At 36.6% G+C, this 20144-nt stretch overlaps 1 protein-coding gene across 1 annotated transcript in view; it reads right to left on the reverse strand.

The window, feature by feature from the left end:
* Positions 1-3261: 3261 nt before the first annotated feature.
* Positions 3262-20144, reverse strand: part of RALYL (RALY RNA binding protein like) — a gene marked incomplete at both ends in the record, with an annotated part of 297150 nt that continues 280267 nt past the window's right edge. Inside the window, 5 exons of the mRNA XM_079533404.1 lie at positions 3262-3522; positions 5135-5313; positions 10014-10127; positions 16260-16382; positions 17004-17167. Coding sequence (XP_079389530.1) covers positions 3262-3522; positions 5135-5313; positions 10014-10127; positions 16260-16382; positions 17004-17167 — 841 coding nt within the window. The remainder of the gene's footprint in view (positions 3523-5134; positions 5314-10013; positions 10128-16259; positions 16383-17003; positions 17168-20144) is intronic.

Raw genomic sequence — 20144 nt, forward strand, 5'->3', positions numbered from 1 at the left:
TAAGTTATAATTCATTTTGAGACAGTGCTTCCTTGATGATTGATCAGCATCACGTGAAACAAGTTCAGAGAATTTATACGAAACGCTTTGGTCCAGTTGCTAAATCAGCAGAGAAACAATCATATAAGGTAATTCATACATCTTTCACATTCTCTCCATCACATCACACACTACTGATGTCACTTGCAGTGAGGAAAAGGGACTGGTTTTAGGGCCACTGAGGCCACCTGCCCTTTAAAGGTCAAAATGGGTGTTGGAATATACTGCAGTATTGCGAATATAGAAAACAATGTCTTGAGAGCAGACTTGAGAAGAGGGACTTGGGGGTGTTGGTTGATTAAAAGCTCAACATGATCGGGCAGTGTGCTCTCACAGCCCAGAAAGACAACTATGTCCTAGGCTGCATCAAAAAAAAAGTGTGACCAGCAGGTTAAGGAAGATGATCCTGCCCCTCTGCTCTCTTCTCATAAGGTCCCACCTGAAGCACTGCCTTTCACTCTGGGGACCCTAGAATAAGAAGGACATGGACCTGCTGAAGTAGGCCATGAGGATTCTCAAGTGCGGGACCACTTCTCCTGCAAAGACAGGCTGAGAGAGTTGAGGTTGTTCAGCCTGGTCCCTTTCCAGCTCTTTTAGATACTGTTACTTTTATCCAGAGCCTAAAAAAAAGAAGGATCAAACTGGAGTGTCTACAGTCTTGGAGACACTTGCTAAGATATATCTGTGGGCAAAGAGTTTGTGCAAAAAGAACTTTCCCAACAACTATTTGATGACTGTAGAAGATACTCAAGCACAGCATGTCTAGAGCTAGAGTTCAAATAGGCAATCAAGTTATTTGGCAGAACAAATTTTCACACTTCAGACAAGTCATAACAACTGTTTGTGGATGTGTCTTTAGTCCGTAGAAAATTATAATATGGGGATGAGTAACATCCGGATCTCAATGGTGGATGAGGCAGGTGTACAGCTGTTGCATGCAATAGGTATGCTGCCAGCCACGCAAATGATGTGGTTAAAGCCTCCTTAAATCTGTTCCTGACGTAACTCAAGACTGCAGGCTAACTACTTCACATTTCTTTACAGCTGATCTAGGCTGAAAGCAGACATGAGGACAGCTGCCATCACTCAGTTAATGTGCAGTAACCTGTTCCTCCAAATAGACTGAGTGTGAATTCAGAGAAAACATCCTACTCCTTAAACCCACAGCATACATCATAGTGTGCTAGTCACTTTCTTTTGAAAGTAAGAACTAGAACTAGAACTAGAAATATAAATATATATATATATATATACTATGAGTTCTCTGGTCCAAAGATGACCCACATAAAGAAATTCAGAGATTTCAGTCTAGTAGCATCTGGACTCTGGTGGCAAGGCTGTCATTTTTGAGCTTGCCTTTACTGACAGCCTTAGGGCTTGTCAGGAGACAGAGAAGACAAAGTAGTATTTTGTTCCGCAAAAGGAGTCCTGCAGTGGGATATTAGCAAATGGTTTGGTGGGAGATTTGTAGCTAAATATGAAGCATTGAGAAAAAAAATTAGAAATCCTAAATTTAAGCCAAGTAATTCTCTTCCTCTAATAATATTTCTCAGATTAGTAGACTTGCAAGTGCTTAACTGAATTCAGAACATTAGCTATGCCCATCACAAATGGTTTTCTATTTGCTCTGCTGGTTTTAGTGTCAAAAGAGGAGACTTTTTTTTCTCATCATGGTCCTAAATACCTTTTGCTTTATATTTGAAAAAGATTATAGATTTCATTTGGAAATGCCCTTCGGAGGAGTATTTCTAATTCGGAGTCTAAGGTTATGTTTTCACACATGGAAAGTTTGTTCTAATTGTTTCACAGTTAACATTTTTCCTGCTATAAAAAAATCCTCTTTTTTCTCAAATAAATTGCAACTGGCTCTATGTGAAAAGGACACATTTTCTATTAGTCAGCTCTCTTATATTCCTCAGAAACTTAGTTTTCATAAAACAAGAGAACAATATCTGCTAGCACTTCATATTTTGTGACAAGCCTATTTATCTGCTTTAATTCTCACCAAACAGAGGGTAATGCCAGACAGACAGTGCCAGAACAGGTTCAAGCAGAGTAAAGTCTAACATTTCTTACTGATTCACTACATGTTTGATAGTTTTCTTACTTAACTTCTGGTTATTCAGCTATCAATAATTGGAGTGGAAAGTAAAAATTTTTTAGGAATAGGCCATCATATCTACATAAATACATGTATGTAAGGACACTGAAAAACAGATTAATTTACAATATGCATCATATTATAACAGTACTGTCCAATACTGCAAAGTATCTGGGTAAAAACTATGGCAGAAATATACCATTCAACTTATAGTTGCATCTCCATGGGAAATATCCATTGCCTGAGATTTCTTTGGAGTAATCCTTCACAGAGCAATCCTTTATTTGATATGTAGCATTTACTCATTCACCAATCTTCCTAGATTTTACAGAACAAAACAAAGAATGGTAAGTTACTATCCCATTGCAGCAGGTAGAAAAACTAAGAGGAAGTGACCTCTTCCGAAAATGGCAAGGGAGCGCAGAAGGCATAAACACTTCATATCAATGGCAATGTAGGTTCTAAGCTTTAAAGTGTGTAAAGTTGGTGTCTTCTTGGCTAGAGGTCCCATATTATTAAGGTGGAAGGCAAGAGGCTGCTCATCTGTCACTGCCCTGGCAACTGGGGTGGGCTGCACCTGACTGAGGTGGTGCCCACTGTAAAAGAAGATCAGGCTCAAGACCATCAAAAGAAACCTGAGGTACACAGGTCCATGGGACCTGATGAGATGCACATGAGGATCCTGAGGCAAATGATGAATGAAGTTGCTAAGCGTGTGTCCACCATATTTGATGGGACTTGGCAGTTCAATAATGCTACCACTAACTGGAAAGGGAGAAGAATAAACCCCAGTTTTAAAAAGAGAAAAAGTGAAGATCCAGGCAGCTACAGAGCAGCCTATCTCACCTCTGTGCTTGGCAAGATCATGGAGCAGATCCTCCTGGAATCTATGTTAATGTACATAGGAAACAAAAAGATGATAGTTGACAGCCAATATGGCTTCACTAAGGACAAATCATTCTTGAAAAATTTGATGGTATTCTATGACAGGGTTACATCTGCCTGTACATGTGCAAAGTGTTTGACACAGTCTCACACAGTATTTTTGTCTCTAAATTGGAGAGACATGGATTTGACAGATGGATCATCTGGTGGATAAAGATTTAGCTGGATGATTGCGCTCAAAGTGTTGTGGTTAAAGTCTTAATGTTCAAGCGGAGACCAATAATGAGTGATGGAGTGATGTCCCTCAGAGGTTGGTACGGGGTCCAGCACTGTTTCGTATCTTTGCTAGCAACATGGGCAGTGGAACTGAGTGCACCCCCAGCAAATTTGCTGATAACAATGAGCTGCATGATGTGGTCAACATGCTGGAGGGAAGGGATGCCATCCAAAAAGTCCTTGACAGGCCTGGTAGGTGGTCCTCTGAGATGGCTTCGGAGCTGTGTCAGCAACGTATTGCATTTCAGAAAATGCCAGAATATAAATTTTGAAAGGATTTTTATTTGGAAGCAGGGGTATGCAAGCATGTTTATGCCACACTTATGACTTTCACTACTAATGACGTCTTCCCACACTGATTGCTTTTTAGAAACTTTTCTGCTTAAGCCTTTGCTAGATAAAAAAAAATTCCTCTACATTATGCTTCATTATATAGTGGGTATATATGCTAAATATGCTATATGCTCTAGGTGAAATGACAGAACGGAGTGATCGGAAGCTAGTAGGTATTACATAATCTTCTCCATTTAGTTGTCTGCAGTAAGAAGCGCAGTCCCTAAACTGGTCATTCAATTGTTAATATCACTACAGCTGAACGGACATTAGCCATGGTGTGATATTATATATACAACTATCTATGCATTATAACATTTCTACTTCCTACAAATTCAGAATGGTGACTGCTTACAGAGATCCCTGATACCTGTTGGAGGAGAACCTGTTCCTTAGAGAAGAACAAATAATATCACCTATTCTACACTGCATGTTAGAAGACGGGGAGATTCATGTTCTCTTGGACACTCTTTGGCATATTGATATTAGGATTCATAAATTCAAGAGGGCATTGTGCTGGCTAAAGAAACACAGATACTCAAATTAGAGGTAGGTATAAACTGCCTGTATTAAGCAGTACAAAATGCTGCTTATTCAGTTGCACTGTTTCTCCAGACTTGGTGTTGGTTCAAGTGGTTCCATTTCTAACTGGCTCCTGTTGGCAGTACTGAATGATTTTTTTACTGTAAACATGACAAAATGTGTGTCAAAAAGACATCAGGGAAAGTGACACTGAGCAACAGAAGTGATTTCTTCTCAAAGTGAGAAGATATGAAAATATAGAAGAGAGAGAGAGAGAGAGAAAATACAGTGTTATGGAATCCTGGTGTCTAAAACAATGCGATTGACCCATACTTATTAAAAAAAAAACATAAAAAAATACAAATCTGAATATCAAAATATGTCTAAAATATTTTTTTGAACTTAGAGTTTTAACATCATGATAGGCACTTCATGAAAAGAGTAGTTTCATGATGAAAATTCCTCAGCCAAGCATTTCTTACAGCAAAATCCTTCTGTAAAAAAAAATTTGAAGCTGCCAATGCAGCCTGCAGGAGATACACATGGAAGACAGTGATGGAAGTCTACTGTAGTCCACATGGTCATTAATGAGAAAGTTCTCCAGTCTAGGATCTTATCTGGTTTTGAAAAGCTCTGATTAAAACAGATATGCAAATGAACAAATAAATAAATAAATATAAAAAGTCAATTTCATTTTTCATCTACATTTCATTGAATGCGAAATAACAAATGGAAAAAAAGCTAAAATATATTTAATTTCCTTTCTAAACTCACCAAGTATAAAGAATATATATTCTTTGTTTATCCTTAGAAGTTCCTGTGCCTAACATACACTAGTGTATGAAGAATCTGGGACTAGGTACTTATTGCAGAATATCACAGTACTGCTGTGATCTTTCTTTGGTTAACCCAGATTCTTGGTTCTCTATGGTTATGCGTAGCAACTGTATAGACAGACATGGCAGGGTTATTCCTTACCAGCTCATTGCTGCCATCCTCATCAAAATCCTCCTCTATCCCATCAGTCATCTCTTCTCCATCCCCATCTCCATCTGGCCCTCCTTCAATTGGATCTTCTGTAGAGTTATCTGCATTCTCTGATATGCATTCTTCTTGAACCAAATCAGCATTATCTTCCATTTGTTTCTTTTGAGCTTCTGTAAGGAAAACATACTCTATAGAAATTCAATAACCTTCTCTACTGGTGGCAAAGAAAAGTGTTCTGAGGAAGAAATTTGTCTTTCCCATCTTCTTATAATCAGTTAAAATCCAAGTTAATATCTACTAGTTGAATATGGTAAAATCCCTGATTTTCAAAATCTAATGCATGCACGAGCCATAGTACCAACATGCTCATTCATCCCATGCAGTGGATGAAGGTTTGCTTTACTAACAAATCCAGCTTTTTGATTTTCTGGACTTTGCTTTATACTGGGATAAATTGGCATAATCACCATATATTTATTTACTTGCAGCCAGTGAGAAGCACACAGATCTCTATGCTTGAAGAAATGGATGCCTATTAATTGTCTATAAGTAATCAAATATTTGCATAAATTTGCTGTGACTATCTTTAAATAACCATACAGGCAATAAAAAAATCCTTTTAGATAACTTTATATATATATATATATATATATTTTATGGAGTAAGTAATAGTTTCTCTCTGTTGGCCTAACATGCCATGCTGGATGAAAAGATCCCCTCTCATGTTATAGATACAGGGCTTATAATTTCTGCAAAGTAATGAAAAAAAAAGACAATTTCTGGGGAGGCCGATAGGAACTGTTCTGCTTGGCTTAGCACAGAAAGCTGCATTGTTGTAATTATGTATTTCGAGACTCCAGGATATGCTGAGGAATTTCATCCAGACAGCAGAAATCCAGAGAAGGATTGAGAAGGGAATGACAGGGACAGACTGGATGCTAGAATGGTTAGAGGATGAGAGTTTTTTTATTTGGAGTTTAATGAAAAGCTTTATTTTTTTTTCAGAGTGTTTACAGGCAAGAGAATAAATTGCAGGTAACTGGAATGCCAATGTATTTTTAGTCTGAGAGTGATAATACTCATCATTGACCACGTTTCTAGATCAACACTATTTCTTCCTTTATTAGGTTTGATTGTTCTATAACTCTAGCTAGTGTTTCATGTATCTTGTTGAACAGCCAATGTTTCTGAAGTTTTCTTACAAAGTGTTTTATTTTCAGCTCCATTAATATATTATTTTGTACCCACAAAATATAACATTCATATCCCCTCAACTTTTCTGTATCATAATATTAAATCAATGCATTTATTTTTCTTCTACCTCTGAACATTTATTTTACATCTTACTTTCATCTCTTCAGTCTTTGTTCATCTCTAATCCCTCACTTTCAAATTCATTTACTGAAGATACAGAACAATGAAGATTTTTTTTCCCTTCTTCACATAAGTTCTGCAGAAGGATTGTTGTTAAAGAACAGAAAGTCATCTTAGATAACTGCTTTGAAAGTACTGTGTTCATACATATCAGTAGAAGACTGAGCCCACCTTTTATTTGTGAGGTGCTATACACAATACCATGCTAGTTATAAATCACTGTTACTTGCCTTACTGCACAAGGAAATATGGGTTGTCAGCTATGCCTACTGAGTCTTGCCCTGACACCTTCTGATATTAACTTAGCTGGGCTACTGACAAATGAATTAACTTCAGTCAAGGATTTCAAAAAGGGTTCCTGAAATAATGGACTTAATACATTTTAAGGGAATAACTTTTAGGAGACAACTGCTAGAAAATTGGATCACTTATGTAGACTGGGGTCTTCAGAAGATAGTAAAATACCATCTTAGCATCTTACACTTCTGGGCTCTGCTGACGAGGAAAAATTAAGATCTTACATTTCAGCACTCACTTTTAAAAATCTTCATCTTGATACTGCAGGGCGAATGTTCCCCTCTAACAATTTTATCATTCCAGAACAGCTTCTTATTCCTGGCTTTCTGATTCAGATTTTTATGACCAAGGGAGTTATTCCTACAGATTTCCTAGAGAAGTACATCCTCTTCCAATTCTTGACAGTTATTTGCTAATCCACATAAATACAGCCACCCCATAAACTTGCAAATAATTATACTCAGGATTGTTTTTCAGATTCTTTTCATCTTTGTTGCCCATAGAGTTTGAGGTTTTATCCTAAAACTGTAACTTAAAGTGCACAGACTTTCTTGTTTAAAGTGCTAACATAACGTTTTTCTTCTTTTGTCAGTTGTGTCAAATAAGTGATATTTTAATTTCTCTTATATCCATCCTACTGAAATTTTTAATTTATAAATTGAAATTTTCAAATAATAAAAGACAGAACATCAGCCACTACTGTAAAGAGAGGTAGCTTTAGAGTAGTGACTATAGTACACAATGAGATTGTTCAGCGTGCCTGTTTAACCAATCATATCCTCCAGAAGTTGAACTTTTAAGATTAATAATTGAATGTGTTTCTTGAAAGTGATGCAGGCATTGAAAAAAAAAAGCAACAACAGTGCAGAATAAGGGCTTGATTTTTTTATTTTGTGTGATCCTCTCGGATCCCAGGCTTAAGTGAGACCACTCCTTCTGGCAGTAAGTGGGATATTGCCAAACTATTCAGAAGGAACAAAATCATCTCACATCTGAACTTGTGAGTGGAATTGTTTAGGTACTGATGTAGTTTGTAGTTTTACCTTGCATAAAGCCTCCAGCCAAGCAAACAATCATCTGTGGACTCATCCCACAGGCAACTTAGCTTTGTTTGTCAACTCAAGAGACTTAAATGGGGATTTTGGTGTCTTTGACATGTTCCCCCCCTCCCCCACCCTCAATGATATGCAGATAATTTCTGAGCTTTTTCATTGCTTGTCTTCAAAAGGAATAACACTATGATTCAATACAAATCAACATTTTCCTCTTTGAGATGATTTCTATTTAAATGAGTTCTCTACAGTCCTTTAGCAAAAGTGAAAATTGGATATCAAAGTACAATGACATGCAGGTTGTTTTGCATATTAATGGATTTTATATAAAAGCTCCCTGAAGTAGGAATCCACCATCTCAGAGCATTTCAGTACACAAGTGATTCAATGGAGTGCCTTGCAATTACCTCTTCACTGATTACACCAACTTTTATACAACTTGCACGAACTACAAAATAGAATATAATGAATACATATTGTGCACAGCTCTAAAGGAGTCAATCACAATCCATACTAATGGTTTACCTTATACTTGAGAGTAAAGCACTCATTTTGTGGGGTAAACTGCAACAACTGAGAGATTGCTAGCCTATCAATTTAGAAAATGATTGTAAATAAGAAGTAAAATTTTTAGGAGTTGCTTTTATTGTTTTTTTTTTGTGTTTTTTTTTTTTTTTTTCAAATTGTTAACCAAAAAATAATTATTTGTAGTATCCCACTCTAGATAACTTATTCATTATTTCTTTTTCAATATGAGCAAGAAAATTCAGGGTTCAGATAGATATCCCAACAATAGATCAGCAAATAGGACAGGCATTTAGGATCAGGAAGGATCCAGATGTTAATATCTTTTTTGTCTCTGTCAGGTCCATAAACTGCTAATTCTTTTTCATAGTCTTGACGGAACTCTTTTGATGTATCTAATTGTAGCTTTTTGGCTTCCCCAGAATGATTGGAGTTGAGCAAGCAACATGAATCTGAGCACCCAGGTACTCAGACAGCTGTGAATTCTAAGGCAGACTCTCTTCCACACATTTCACAAAAAATATTCCTAGTTTTCATCAAAGAATGGAGAGGAAAAAAAACCAAACCAAACCAAACCAAAACATGTAGAGTTTTCACAAGATAAGGCTTCCATTTTCCCTGCTGGCTCTTAACAAAATCAGCTCTCTAGTACACAGATTCTGTACAGAGATATAACAGGAGATTTATAAGGAAGTAGCCAAGGAAATACCATAGACAGCAGTAAGAAGAGAGATAGTTTTCCATATATACTATGGTGAAAATATGGCCTTATAAATCCCTTATTTAGTTTGGCTTTAAAGCATGGCTTTAAAGTGCTTCTAGGTGAGATTATTCATCAAGCAAAACGATCACTGTAATGACAAGAATAAAGATATCCAGTACATTAGAAAGCAGTGTTGGATTTTGTCATTTTCAGTCTTTGCTTAAAAACAACTAAAACATTTCAAGACAGAATACAAGATGAACTAGAGGTGCAGTGATTTCTACACAGATGCTACAACTTCATTGGGCTGGAAGGCATCTTCAGACTCTCCAAGTTCAACATTTATTCAAGGAAGGACCAACTTCGAAGTTCAGTACAGGTCCACGGGGCTTTGGCCAGATGACTTTGGATAAATTCTACAGACTTTCTGTGCATCTTGTTGTACTTAGAAGCACTGTAGGTGCTACAGAGAATATTTTTCTTAATCTCAAACTGGAATTTCCCTTGCTACAACTCATGACTATTGTCTCTTGCCCAGACCATATTTCCTGAAATAAATCATCTAAAATATCATAATGTGCGTGGCATAAGTATCCCCATCATCAACAACCTTCAACATAATTCTATCCAATAAACTTTTTAGCTTTTTTTTTTTTTTTTTTTTGTATCCAGAATATCCAGCAGGCAACCTTTGCATTCTTTTTCTAGAATGAAACAACCTTTTCTTGAAAGCAACTCTTCAAATGATGTTGGAGGCTCTGTGAACAATACTAGTTCTTTCCCCCAGTTGGTTTAGCTTGCTTCAGGCCCTCTATGCAGAAATTACTCTGGGAGGATCCAATTATCTCTCTTATCTGTCTACATGCTTGATAAATAGGTTCTGATTTAAATAACATAACTACAGATTGTTTTCACCTACCTGCTTCAGCTTTTTGCTGTTTTTCAATCTTTTCCAGTCTCCCTAGCAAGGAGTCAATTTTTGTTTTGATTTGGGTTAATTCCTTCTTGATTGTTTGCAACTCATCTGATTTCACTGTGGAAAAAGCAAAGATGCAAAACATAAAATAAACTGTACTTGCAGCTCCCACAAACAAAATGTGTTCTTTTTTTCTTTTCTCTTAGAACAAAGTCTACTTCTCATTCCTCTCACTTTTCTAGAGATTTGATTTTAAAACTATCTTTGTTAATTAAAAATGCTGAATCTGAGGAAATCCCAGGATACTAATCCCTAGTGACAAGAAGTTTTGTGAGATGTGTTGCTTTGTACAAAGCATTTCAGTCAAATGCAAGTAACTTTCACTGAGAAGAAGCCTGCAGTGAAAGAATGACTGAAATATGACAAACAATTCACAGTCTTGTGATGTTATTTTGTTGAACTATTTTGTAAAAATAACAATAAGAATAGCAACAATAAAAAAGAACCCTCACATATATTTTTCAAGAAGATTGAATGACAACATAAATGTTAGGTCAGCCAGAAATGCAAAGTTTTGTTCCAGTCAACAATTTCATTTCAGTATAAGGTGTTAGGTATCACTGCTTTAAAAACAATAATTTCTGGGTAATTTCTTCTACTTTATCTACCTGTAGATAACATATGAAAATGTTTCTTTTTATGATCACAGCTAGGGACATGAAGGCAACTCAGATAAATTAATAGGTGAAGTTTCCAAATCTATGTTGCAATGCATTACTCCTCATTTTTCTGCATTACTGCACTCCTGTAGTCTAACTTAAAGAGGAGAGTTTTGGACGTGTCTTGTCTTCAGAAGAAATAGCATCACAGTACTCAAGAATGATCTCTTTATTATGGCATTATCAAGACTTTTTTAAGCTCAGAAAATAGTACTAATAGATCACTTAACTCATCCACGCTAGGATATCATGTTGAAAAAAAAAAGGTGGGGAAGATGGGAACCCTGTGTTAGCATGTGACCAAAAAAACAAAACCACTATAAAGGTCAAGAGTAAACACAACTGTTGCTCTTAGAGCTCTTGCAGGAAGAGGTAGATCACCATCTTGAACTGCGATGGACTGGCAATAGAAGAACAGTCAAAAGTATTACCCATACCTTTTTATCTTTTCTAAAAGAAGTCCATTGCCTTTGGGTGTGTATCTGGAGCAACTGGAGAGCCTTTATGCCTGGAAAAAGGGATTTTCTGCCACAGAAAAGGACTCATTCTGTTTTTGCATAAAGAGTCTCCTGGCTGAATTTTGTCTGATCAGTCCTGTCCATTGACTTTTGGGCATGTATTTCAATATATGTCACATGGATATTTTTAATTGGATAGGTAAAATATGCCAATGAAATGTGCAAGTAGGCTACTACCTACTTCAGTTGTAATAAATACCAGCCTCTAAAACAACTTACTGCAAATTTGGAGCATGTTCACTGCGGTATCAAGGTTTTTGGCGTTATGTTTTGGGCCACATGCATTATTGTCGCAACTCAGCTAAGGGAAGTAGGTTGCTCTATACAGTAATGAACTTCCTTTATCATGTTATTATCATACACAAATGAAATAAGGAAAGCTGAAACCTCAGACCTCATACTCAGTGAGTGGTAGGCCTTCAGAACTAAGCTTAAAAGTAACCTTTGTCTTGGATCCTTGTATGCTCTACAGCATTTGATGTAGGAATTTTTTAGAATATTTATAGAGCATAGTCATAGAGTATTCTCAGAGAAATAATGGGTCACAATCCAATGCTGAGATCTGTAAGAAAACATTCAGATTCTGACAACTGTATATTTCGAAGGTTACTTCCTCCCTCAGGGATGAGGTTTGTCTGTGCCAGAGTAGCAAAGTGATGCAGAATCTGAGGTGAAATGGCATGAATCTGCATAGTAGGAAATGCTAAATACCTGCAGCAGCCTGCTAATGAAGCCAGCTGGCAAAAGATCCCATCTGGCCAAGCTGTTGAGTTAGGTGATTGCCAAGGCTAAAAGGTCAAAAGTCAGAAGAGACACAAGAAGGACCTAGTGATATTTGTTCTGAGTATTAAAGAAAAAGGAAACATTTGCAGTTCTGAGTTTGGCAAAGAAATGGGCACATAGGTTGGGGCTACTGTGAACTTAGGCCAAACTCTTTGCCTCACAGGGACGTCTCTGGGGTGTCCTAGAGAGAAATCAGTTTTGGAAGCACTGTACTAGAAGGTAAGCAGACCAGCAGTGAGGATTCGACAATAAACAAAGATGTTAAATGCTGAGAAGCCTTATTTCCACCCCTATTTGCATAAAATTTGGTCACTGAATCTATAAAAGTCTTTCAAATGTCCATCCTGATTCTAGCCTTGCAATGACGAAGTTACTCAAGCCTCTTATTGTCTTAATTTTCAGGGAGTTGTGCAAATCTTCAAAATCATTCTCCTAGAGCAATTCAGCTTTCAGCTACTTCATTTTTAGGAATGAAGAAGAGGAGCCAGACTGTTCTCAGTGTTGTCTGCTGACAAGGAAATATGCTGGAGCACGGAGTGGATCAGAGGGACCCAGACGGCCCTGCCAGCCTCAGCCATTCTGAAATTATCTGATTCTGTATTTCTGTAATTCTGTGGTGTAGAGCTTGGGAATAATTTTAGGGACTTGAAGCACATGTTAAGTTACATAAAGACTGTAAATACTGTACTTCAAGTGTCTTGCTTTGAGTACGTAAATAATCCATTAAAATTAATTCATTTAATTGTTAGTTTATTTGTTTTCAAATTGATCTCTGTCAAGAAGTTCATAAACATTAGACCAGAGTTGTATGTATTTAAAATATTTATCTGCTTTTTAGTAATAGAATAGAAAAATAAAGTAGCTTACTGTTTATTGTTTGTTGTTTTTATTGTTTTTAATTTTAATTAGCAGATAGCCAGCAGCCAGCATGTATAGAAAGGAAAAGAAATTGCTAATGCAATTCCTCAAGCACTGGCTAGCTAAATAAGTTCAACAACTTTGAGATGCAAAAATTAAGGAAACAAGTGAAATTTGAGGATGATATGAAGTTAGAAGATACCTTTCAGAGTGAACTAGAATAGAAGGAGTCAAATAATTTTAAGGAATGTTCCAGAAGAAAAAGATGAAATTCAATTGCACTGAAGCACCCTCTACCCTCACTTGATTGACTAACAGCAGAAATCCTACTCTTAACCTGGAAACTCACCTGCTGAGAAAGAGAGATACAATTATCCTTGGGTATAGTTGTTTAGTTGACAATAGGCTATCAGTATAATGCAACTATGAAAAAGAAAATGTTACACTATAATGTGTAAAATGACGTATTTCTGAATCTAGGCAAATATCAATGCCATTATATAAAGATCTGGTGAGAGCTTATCTGGAATGACACACACTGATTCGCTGAATTCTAGCAAGTATATAGAGAGAAGATCCATGAAGATGACTGTAAGAATGGAAAACTGCAATATTACCTTTTATATTTCTGCCCAAGACAACAAGAAGGTGAAAGGAAGTAAAACTTTTAAGCTAAGACAGTGTTGACAAAACAAATGGATATGAACAAATGAAACAAATTTGAGCTGGAAGTTGGTGAAACAAATAGAAAAACTCTAAATATGTCTAAGGCAGAGATTAATCTATTTGAAAAGGATTAGATGGTGTGGCTACTTAAAACAATACAGAAGTAGATTTGGTATCCCCTTCCATTTCTCTGTAGTGAATAAAAGAGCCTTCTAGAACACATCTTGCGTTTAAACATGTAGCCCAAAGGAGGTGTCACACCCAGCTTAAAAAGAGATATATAAATTGAGGTCAGTCGTATTTTTAGAAATTAAAGTGCTAAAGTTGAATTGCAGCAACATTTCAGATGGGGGTTCATCGTGTTCTGACCTTTATTCCTAAATATATGGGTTCATTTTCTGAATCCAGTTTGAATGTGGAGAAGAATTATGAGAACAGTTATGTCTATGAGATTGCTACTCAAATCTAAAAAGTCTAGTAGAGTAAATGCTCTCATGAGATGAGAGCTATTTGAAGATGAAATATTTTAAGCATATGCAATAACATTTTGATACAGAAACCTGACATTAAGCTTGTGTATGGCCTTGAATACTATCAAAGCCAAAAATAGCATCCTTACCCAAAATTAAATTTCTCCATTTAAGAGATCCTTTACTAGCAATAAATTACAATTAGAATCAACATTGCATTAGTTCAAGGATTTCAGATTAGCACGATGGAGTAAAAGGCAACAAAATATTAGACAGTTTAATCCCACAATTCAATTTAAAAAACTTTTCCAATAAAATGGCAAAAGTAGCAGCAGAACATACATTTTCTGCTTTTCAGCTTGAAGTCCCTCAGGGAACAGCATGGTTATTTCTCTGATAAACATCTTACAATAAGCTGATTATGTTCCTGACCAAGTAAACAAAATCATGTTTCTACCTTTAAGATTAGTTGGCTGGACTTAAGAAAGAGGGAAATAATTCTATGGGGAAATCAAGCATGAAACTGTACATGGTGTGCCTTAGTTCTCTTCAAAAAATAAAAAAAAAACCCAACCAATTTATTTTCAGATGTGGTGCATGTAAAACGGAGCATTTTCTGCAATTTTTAAAGCACTATAAATGTTTTCTGTGTTTCAATTACCATAGTAAAAAACTGAGTGTGGAAACCCAGTAAGGATCAAAATGAGAGCCCGTGCTTTTAGTGATTCATCTTGTATCATTCTCCTCAGTGTTAACATCTGGATCCAAAGATAACCTTGTCACCTGGAGCTCTAATACTGACATTTCACAGAATTAACATAGCACTTGAATACACTGAAGAATACTTTCACTGAGGCACAACGTCCTGTTAAGATGTACAAATTCCCGATTGCAAATCCATAGAATAATTTACAGGTTCTGCAGCATTTGCCATGTTGCACAGTGTTTTGGAGGTCTCAAAGCAGGGGGTTTTGGGTACTCATACATGAACAAAGGTTCAGTCCTATAATGTGCAATTAGCAGTACTTAATCCTTGCTACAGGGCTATAAAATATTTTCTGAAATGCAGAATGAGTAATAAAGCAAATTTGGTGATTATTCTCAGGAGCAAATATCTGGGTGTTAGTGTAATATGCTCAGTTCCATTAATTACAGTAAAAATCAAAATTTCTGTGTGATATTTCCTTGACATCTCTTGGGAGACAATGAATAAATATATATAAAAATTTATCTGAAAACAACTCATCTTCTTGAAGGCAAAGAGAATTAAAAAAGCCCATTTTTATCAGACCATCCTTTAGGACAAGGGAATTAAATGCACTGATACTAGTAAGTTTTCATATGGATAAGACAAAAGCAAAAGGACAAATGGAGATCTAGGGAATGAATCTGTGACTGCATATACTTACTACATTTTTGATTCTTTATGGAAAATCCCAAAGAAAACCCAAAGACCCCAGGGTGGGAAAGACTAGCAAAATTACGTAAATTCCTTATCTACTAACATGACAGCATTAAGTTATAGGCTTTCTTTTAGACTGATTTTAGAAATCATATTTCAGGAACTGAAGAATGAATAAGAGTGAATATGCATAAGTGGATTTGTTCAAGACGTATGAAAATGATCATATAGATAACAGATAACAAAGGAGGTGTTACTACTCCCACATCCACTCATGGTTCGAGTGAACTTCATAATACAACATATAAATTAATGTTTTCCTGTGTCCTAGGTATCAAAGTTCCCACTGTTGGTAACAGACATGTCACCAATTCATTCACTAGAGACTTGTGTGTGATTTGACTGTCAAGACAACAGATCTTCAGAGGTCATCCCTATTAAAAAATGTCCTGAGCTCCTCGTTACTCAGCATACCACACTAACTTTTGCTTTGCTCGTCACACTTTCATTCTTTCAGTCACATGCATATTTATTACACATTCTCTTTCAAGATCTTGAATGCCATCAGTTCAGGATGGACCAAGAATGGTTTCCAATGAACACACAAAGGTTCCATCGTCTTTGTTAGGTGCTAGTGTGTGAGCTTTGGATAGATTATTCAGGTAGAGTATGTTTTTTTCTCATCCTGATGCCATAATTAGCCTCTTTTCCAGTAAGATGTACTGTTGTGGATTCTCTTTATGTGTAAGTCAGTAGGATGCTCTGTTGGTTGGCCTGGTACTGCAAAGCATGTTATTGCAGTCCCTTCATTCTTTCTAATATCTGATCCCTACCTGATCTTTCTCTTCCTCTTCCAGTGACGCTTCCAAGGGCAGTATCACTCCACATAAGGGGCAGGGGAAGACAGGTGGGTGCTGAAAGATGCATGGAGAGGAGGATGAAGTTCCTGGCAGATACTACAGGGTGGGGAGGTTGGTGAGAATGTAGAAGGGAACATCTGATGTTTGTCAGCAATTCTAAGGCCAACTCGGTAAGAAGGGGTTGAATAGCCCCAAGTTATCAATCTCGTATTGTACTCCCTTTACAAGTAGGAAAAGACATTTTGCCTCTTTGTATCTTCAAAAGAATCATGAGTAAAAAATCAACCCCAACCCAATCTCCCTCCCTTCCCTGCCACAGATCACCATCTGTACCTCATGCGTGACTGGAAACAACCCTCAAGACTCAACAAAAAGCAGTGTTTCTCAGTCCTTCTATAGAAAGATTATTAACTTAGCTCTATGATCAGCTGTTCACAAGATCTCACACATAAACAGTCAGGATGATTGGAGGGGAACTTTTGAGACCAAGGGACTGAGGCTAAAGATCAAATATTTTCAAATGGTTTTATTTCCAAGTTACACCATTGTTCTCTTTGACTACGCCAAAGGTGTGGCACCTTCACTAATTAAAAAAAAAATCAAGCAAAATATTGAGGGTAAGAAATAACTGCAAAAGAGCTGTATAGCAGAAGCTACGTATTTGCAGAAATTAACACGACCATTGTTTCAAAATCCAAATTCGTATAAGGAACTCACATTTGGATCCTGAGGAAGAAGTCCCACTTGAGGTGGATCGTGATGTTCCTTTCATGGAGAAAACCCCTTTGCCTCTACGAGTTGTAGTCACAGCCACACGAGGACGCTTCAGTGGTATCACAGCACGAGGTGGTGGGGGGACACGTCCATGATAATCAAACAACCTAAAAAAAATGAAGTCAGCTGGACTCCATAAAACCTTCTGTGATTTCAAGTCATGGAAGCCCTGTCAATTAAATTTTCAAGTTATCTTTGAGAAAATTAACCTTTGAAATCTAATCACTTTATATCATAGTCAAATTAGATTTCAAGGACCTATGCACATTAAGTGCCCTATTCAGCATTTAGTCACAGTCCAGTGCATAGCTCAGATTTTGCATCATTGAAAAGAGGGAGGATTCTTTATAATACTCTGTTATTTGCAGCATGGAAAATCTATAACCTGCTTTCCACGGATTCAAATCATTTCACTGTACACAAGTAACAGCAGTACATTTTATTGTAGTGACAGTTAGATTCTTTTACTGTATGCATGACTTGAATTCTACTTTTCTAGCTATCTGCTATTCTTATAGATAGAAAAATAAATGAACTTTTCTTAAACCAGACATCATCATAAAGAAATATCCTGCACATTGTAAAATGTCCAGTAGTTTCTATTGAGGGAACTGTATATCCTATAGAATTGACAGAAAAGAGGGTCCATCATGTCCTCTGTTTACTGAGTAACAAGTTGATGTACAATCACTGAAATACTAAAGCATGATTAATAAAATAGGATGTTAGCCTTCTTCAAACCAAACCACTGTATATATTCAGAGAATTGCTACTGCAGTCGCTAGAAGATATTCTATAAACAAAAACAAGTAGTGTTCCCAAACAGAATGTCCCAATCTTAGAAAGCACAGTTATCAACAGCAACTGATTAACCTGCATAGAAGAAAATAAAGACAATAGGAAAAGTAATCAAAAGTTAGATATACTTAAAATGTAAAATCCTTTGGCTCTGAACAAAACAGATTAGGAGAAAAAAGTTTAGAAAATTAAGACTTTGAGTTCTAAGAACAAAATAGAGGGACAAGCAACATTATCAGGAAATATTGTGTGTTCTGCTCACATGCTATTGCAACTACTAATTATGTAAATTTGTAACTGCATGTTTAATTTTCACAATTCTAACCACTGTTTCCCAGCTGGGTGGATAGATATATATTTGAAAAGAGAGATACAAGAAACAGTAATTAACGGCCACGCTGTCTAACAGCACACTGATCAGGAAGCAGAATCAAACTTAAGTCTTCTAGCCCATTTTCTGGCAAGTAAACACCTAACATTTAAATCCTGCAATCCTTCCAGTTGTCTGTGCCTCTCCTTTTCTTTAGCTGTTTACAACATATACCATAAAGATCCCATCACTCACATTAGATTTGAATTCCATCACTTTGAATGTGCTGTTTGAATAAGCAGTTTTTAACTATTGTAAGCATAACTAAAAATTCTGTATAATTAAGAACACAAAATACACATTTTTAAAATTTTACAGATATTACATTTGGTTGTCACTCGCATCCTTTATTATATTGGATCATGTGCAGGTTGGTCACATTCTCTCACATGACATTACTGGAATAAAATATTCCAGAAAACCTCTAAGTTATAAAGCAGTAGATCATTATGCAACAATTTGTCCAAATGTGATTTTTCTTTCTAGTTGTTATCAGTTCATATTTGTATGAAGTTGTACATATTTCAGTGATGTGCTTTCTATAAGAAGGTGCTGCCTTTTAAAAGCTTTGAAGTACATTGCCTAATCTCCTTGCGTTTGTAACGTGAGAAATGATTAACAGAAATCTTCAGTACTGGGAAGGGTGGGTCTAGAGGAAAAATGAGGAAGGAATTGTCATGACTGGACAAGGAGTAATGGCTTTTAACTGAGAAAGGGTAGATTTACATTAGATACAAGGAAGAAATTCTTTAGTATAAGGGAGGTGAAGCTCAGAGAAGCTGTGGATGTCCCACCTTATCCCTGCAGGTATTGAAGACTGGATTGGATGGGGCCCTGAGCAGCCTGATCTGGCAGAGATAGGGACACAGAGGTTCTAGAGCATGTGTCTTATGAGGAAAATTTGAGAGACTTGGGACTGTTCAGCAAGGAGAAAAGAAGAGTGAGAGAGGATCTCATCACTGTTTATACGTATATGAAGCACGGGAGTCAAGTGGATGTGGCTGGACTCAGTTCAGTGGTAAGCAGCAACAGAACAAGGGGCAATGGGCACAAACTGCAACACAGGAAGTTCCATATGAACACAAGGAAAAGCTTCTTTAGTGAGGATGATGGAGCACAGAGGAACAGGTTGCCCAGAGAGGTTGCAGAGTGTCTTCCTCTGGAAATATTCAAACCCCATCTGGACAATTTCCTGTGTGACCTGCTGTAGGGAATCTGCTTTAGCAAAGGGTTGGACTTAGTGGTCCTCTGAGGCACCTTTCAACCCCTATGATTCTGTGAAAGTGTCTCTGCCTATGGCAGAGGGATTGGAACTAGACGATCTTTTAGGACCCTTCCAATTCAAACCATTCAATGATTCCAAGATTCAGTTATGAAATAATGCTTTGCTCCTATAATCACCAATATGCAGATAAAGTGCATATTCTCCTCCCTCATTCTAAATTGTGCAGTACTGATCTTGTCAGTCTGCCTTCATAACAATTTTAATTCATGTAAGAAACTAGTTTTGCCACACTTTTCTGATCCCATAATTCCTTTAGTCAAGATAAGACAAGTGTATTCATTCTGAATAATTCAGAAAAGTTTGGAAAATTAGTAAATATTAAAAAGCAAGAGAAGTTCAGAAATTCAAAAAATCATTAATAAATTTCTTCATTTATATTTCCTATAAGTTGATCTATATGATAGTTGTGTCAATGCACTGAATTCTGTTAGTTTTTCATGCCTGTCACATAAGACTTCTCACCTTCTATGCCCCTTACCTCAAATCTTACAGAGACATTTACCTTCCTAAACTTTTTATGTCATCATCAGCATTTCCAGTCCTGGAAGGTGAATCCTATATTTGAGTTTTCTTCCATTAAAATCATGCTTTCTTAATGTTGAAGGATTTCAAAATTAGAAAACTATACTAT

The sequence above is a fragment of the Tetrao urogallus genome, assembly GCF_951394365.1.
Source record: "Tetrao urogallus genome assembly, chromosome: 3".
Taxonomy (NCBI): domain Eukaryota; kingdom Metazoa; phylum Chordata; class Aves; order Galliformes; family Phasianidae; genus Tetrao; species Tetrao urogallus.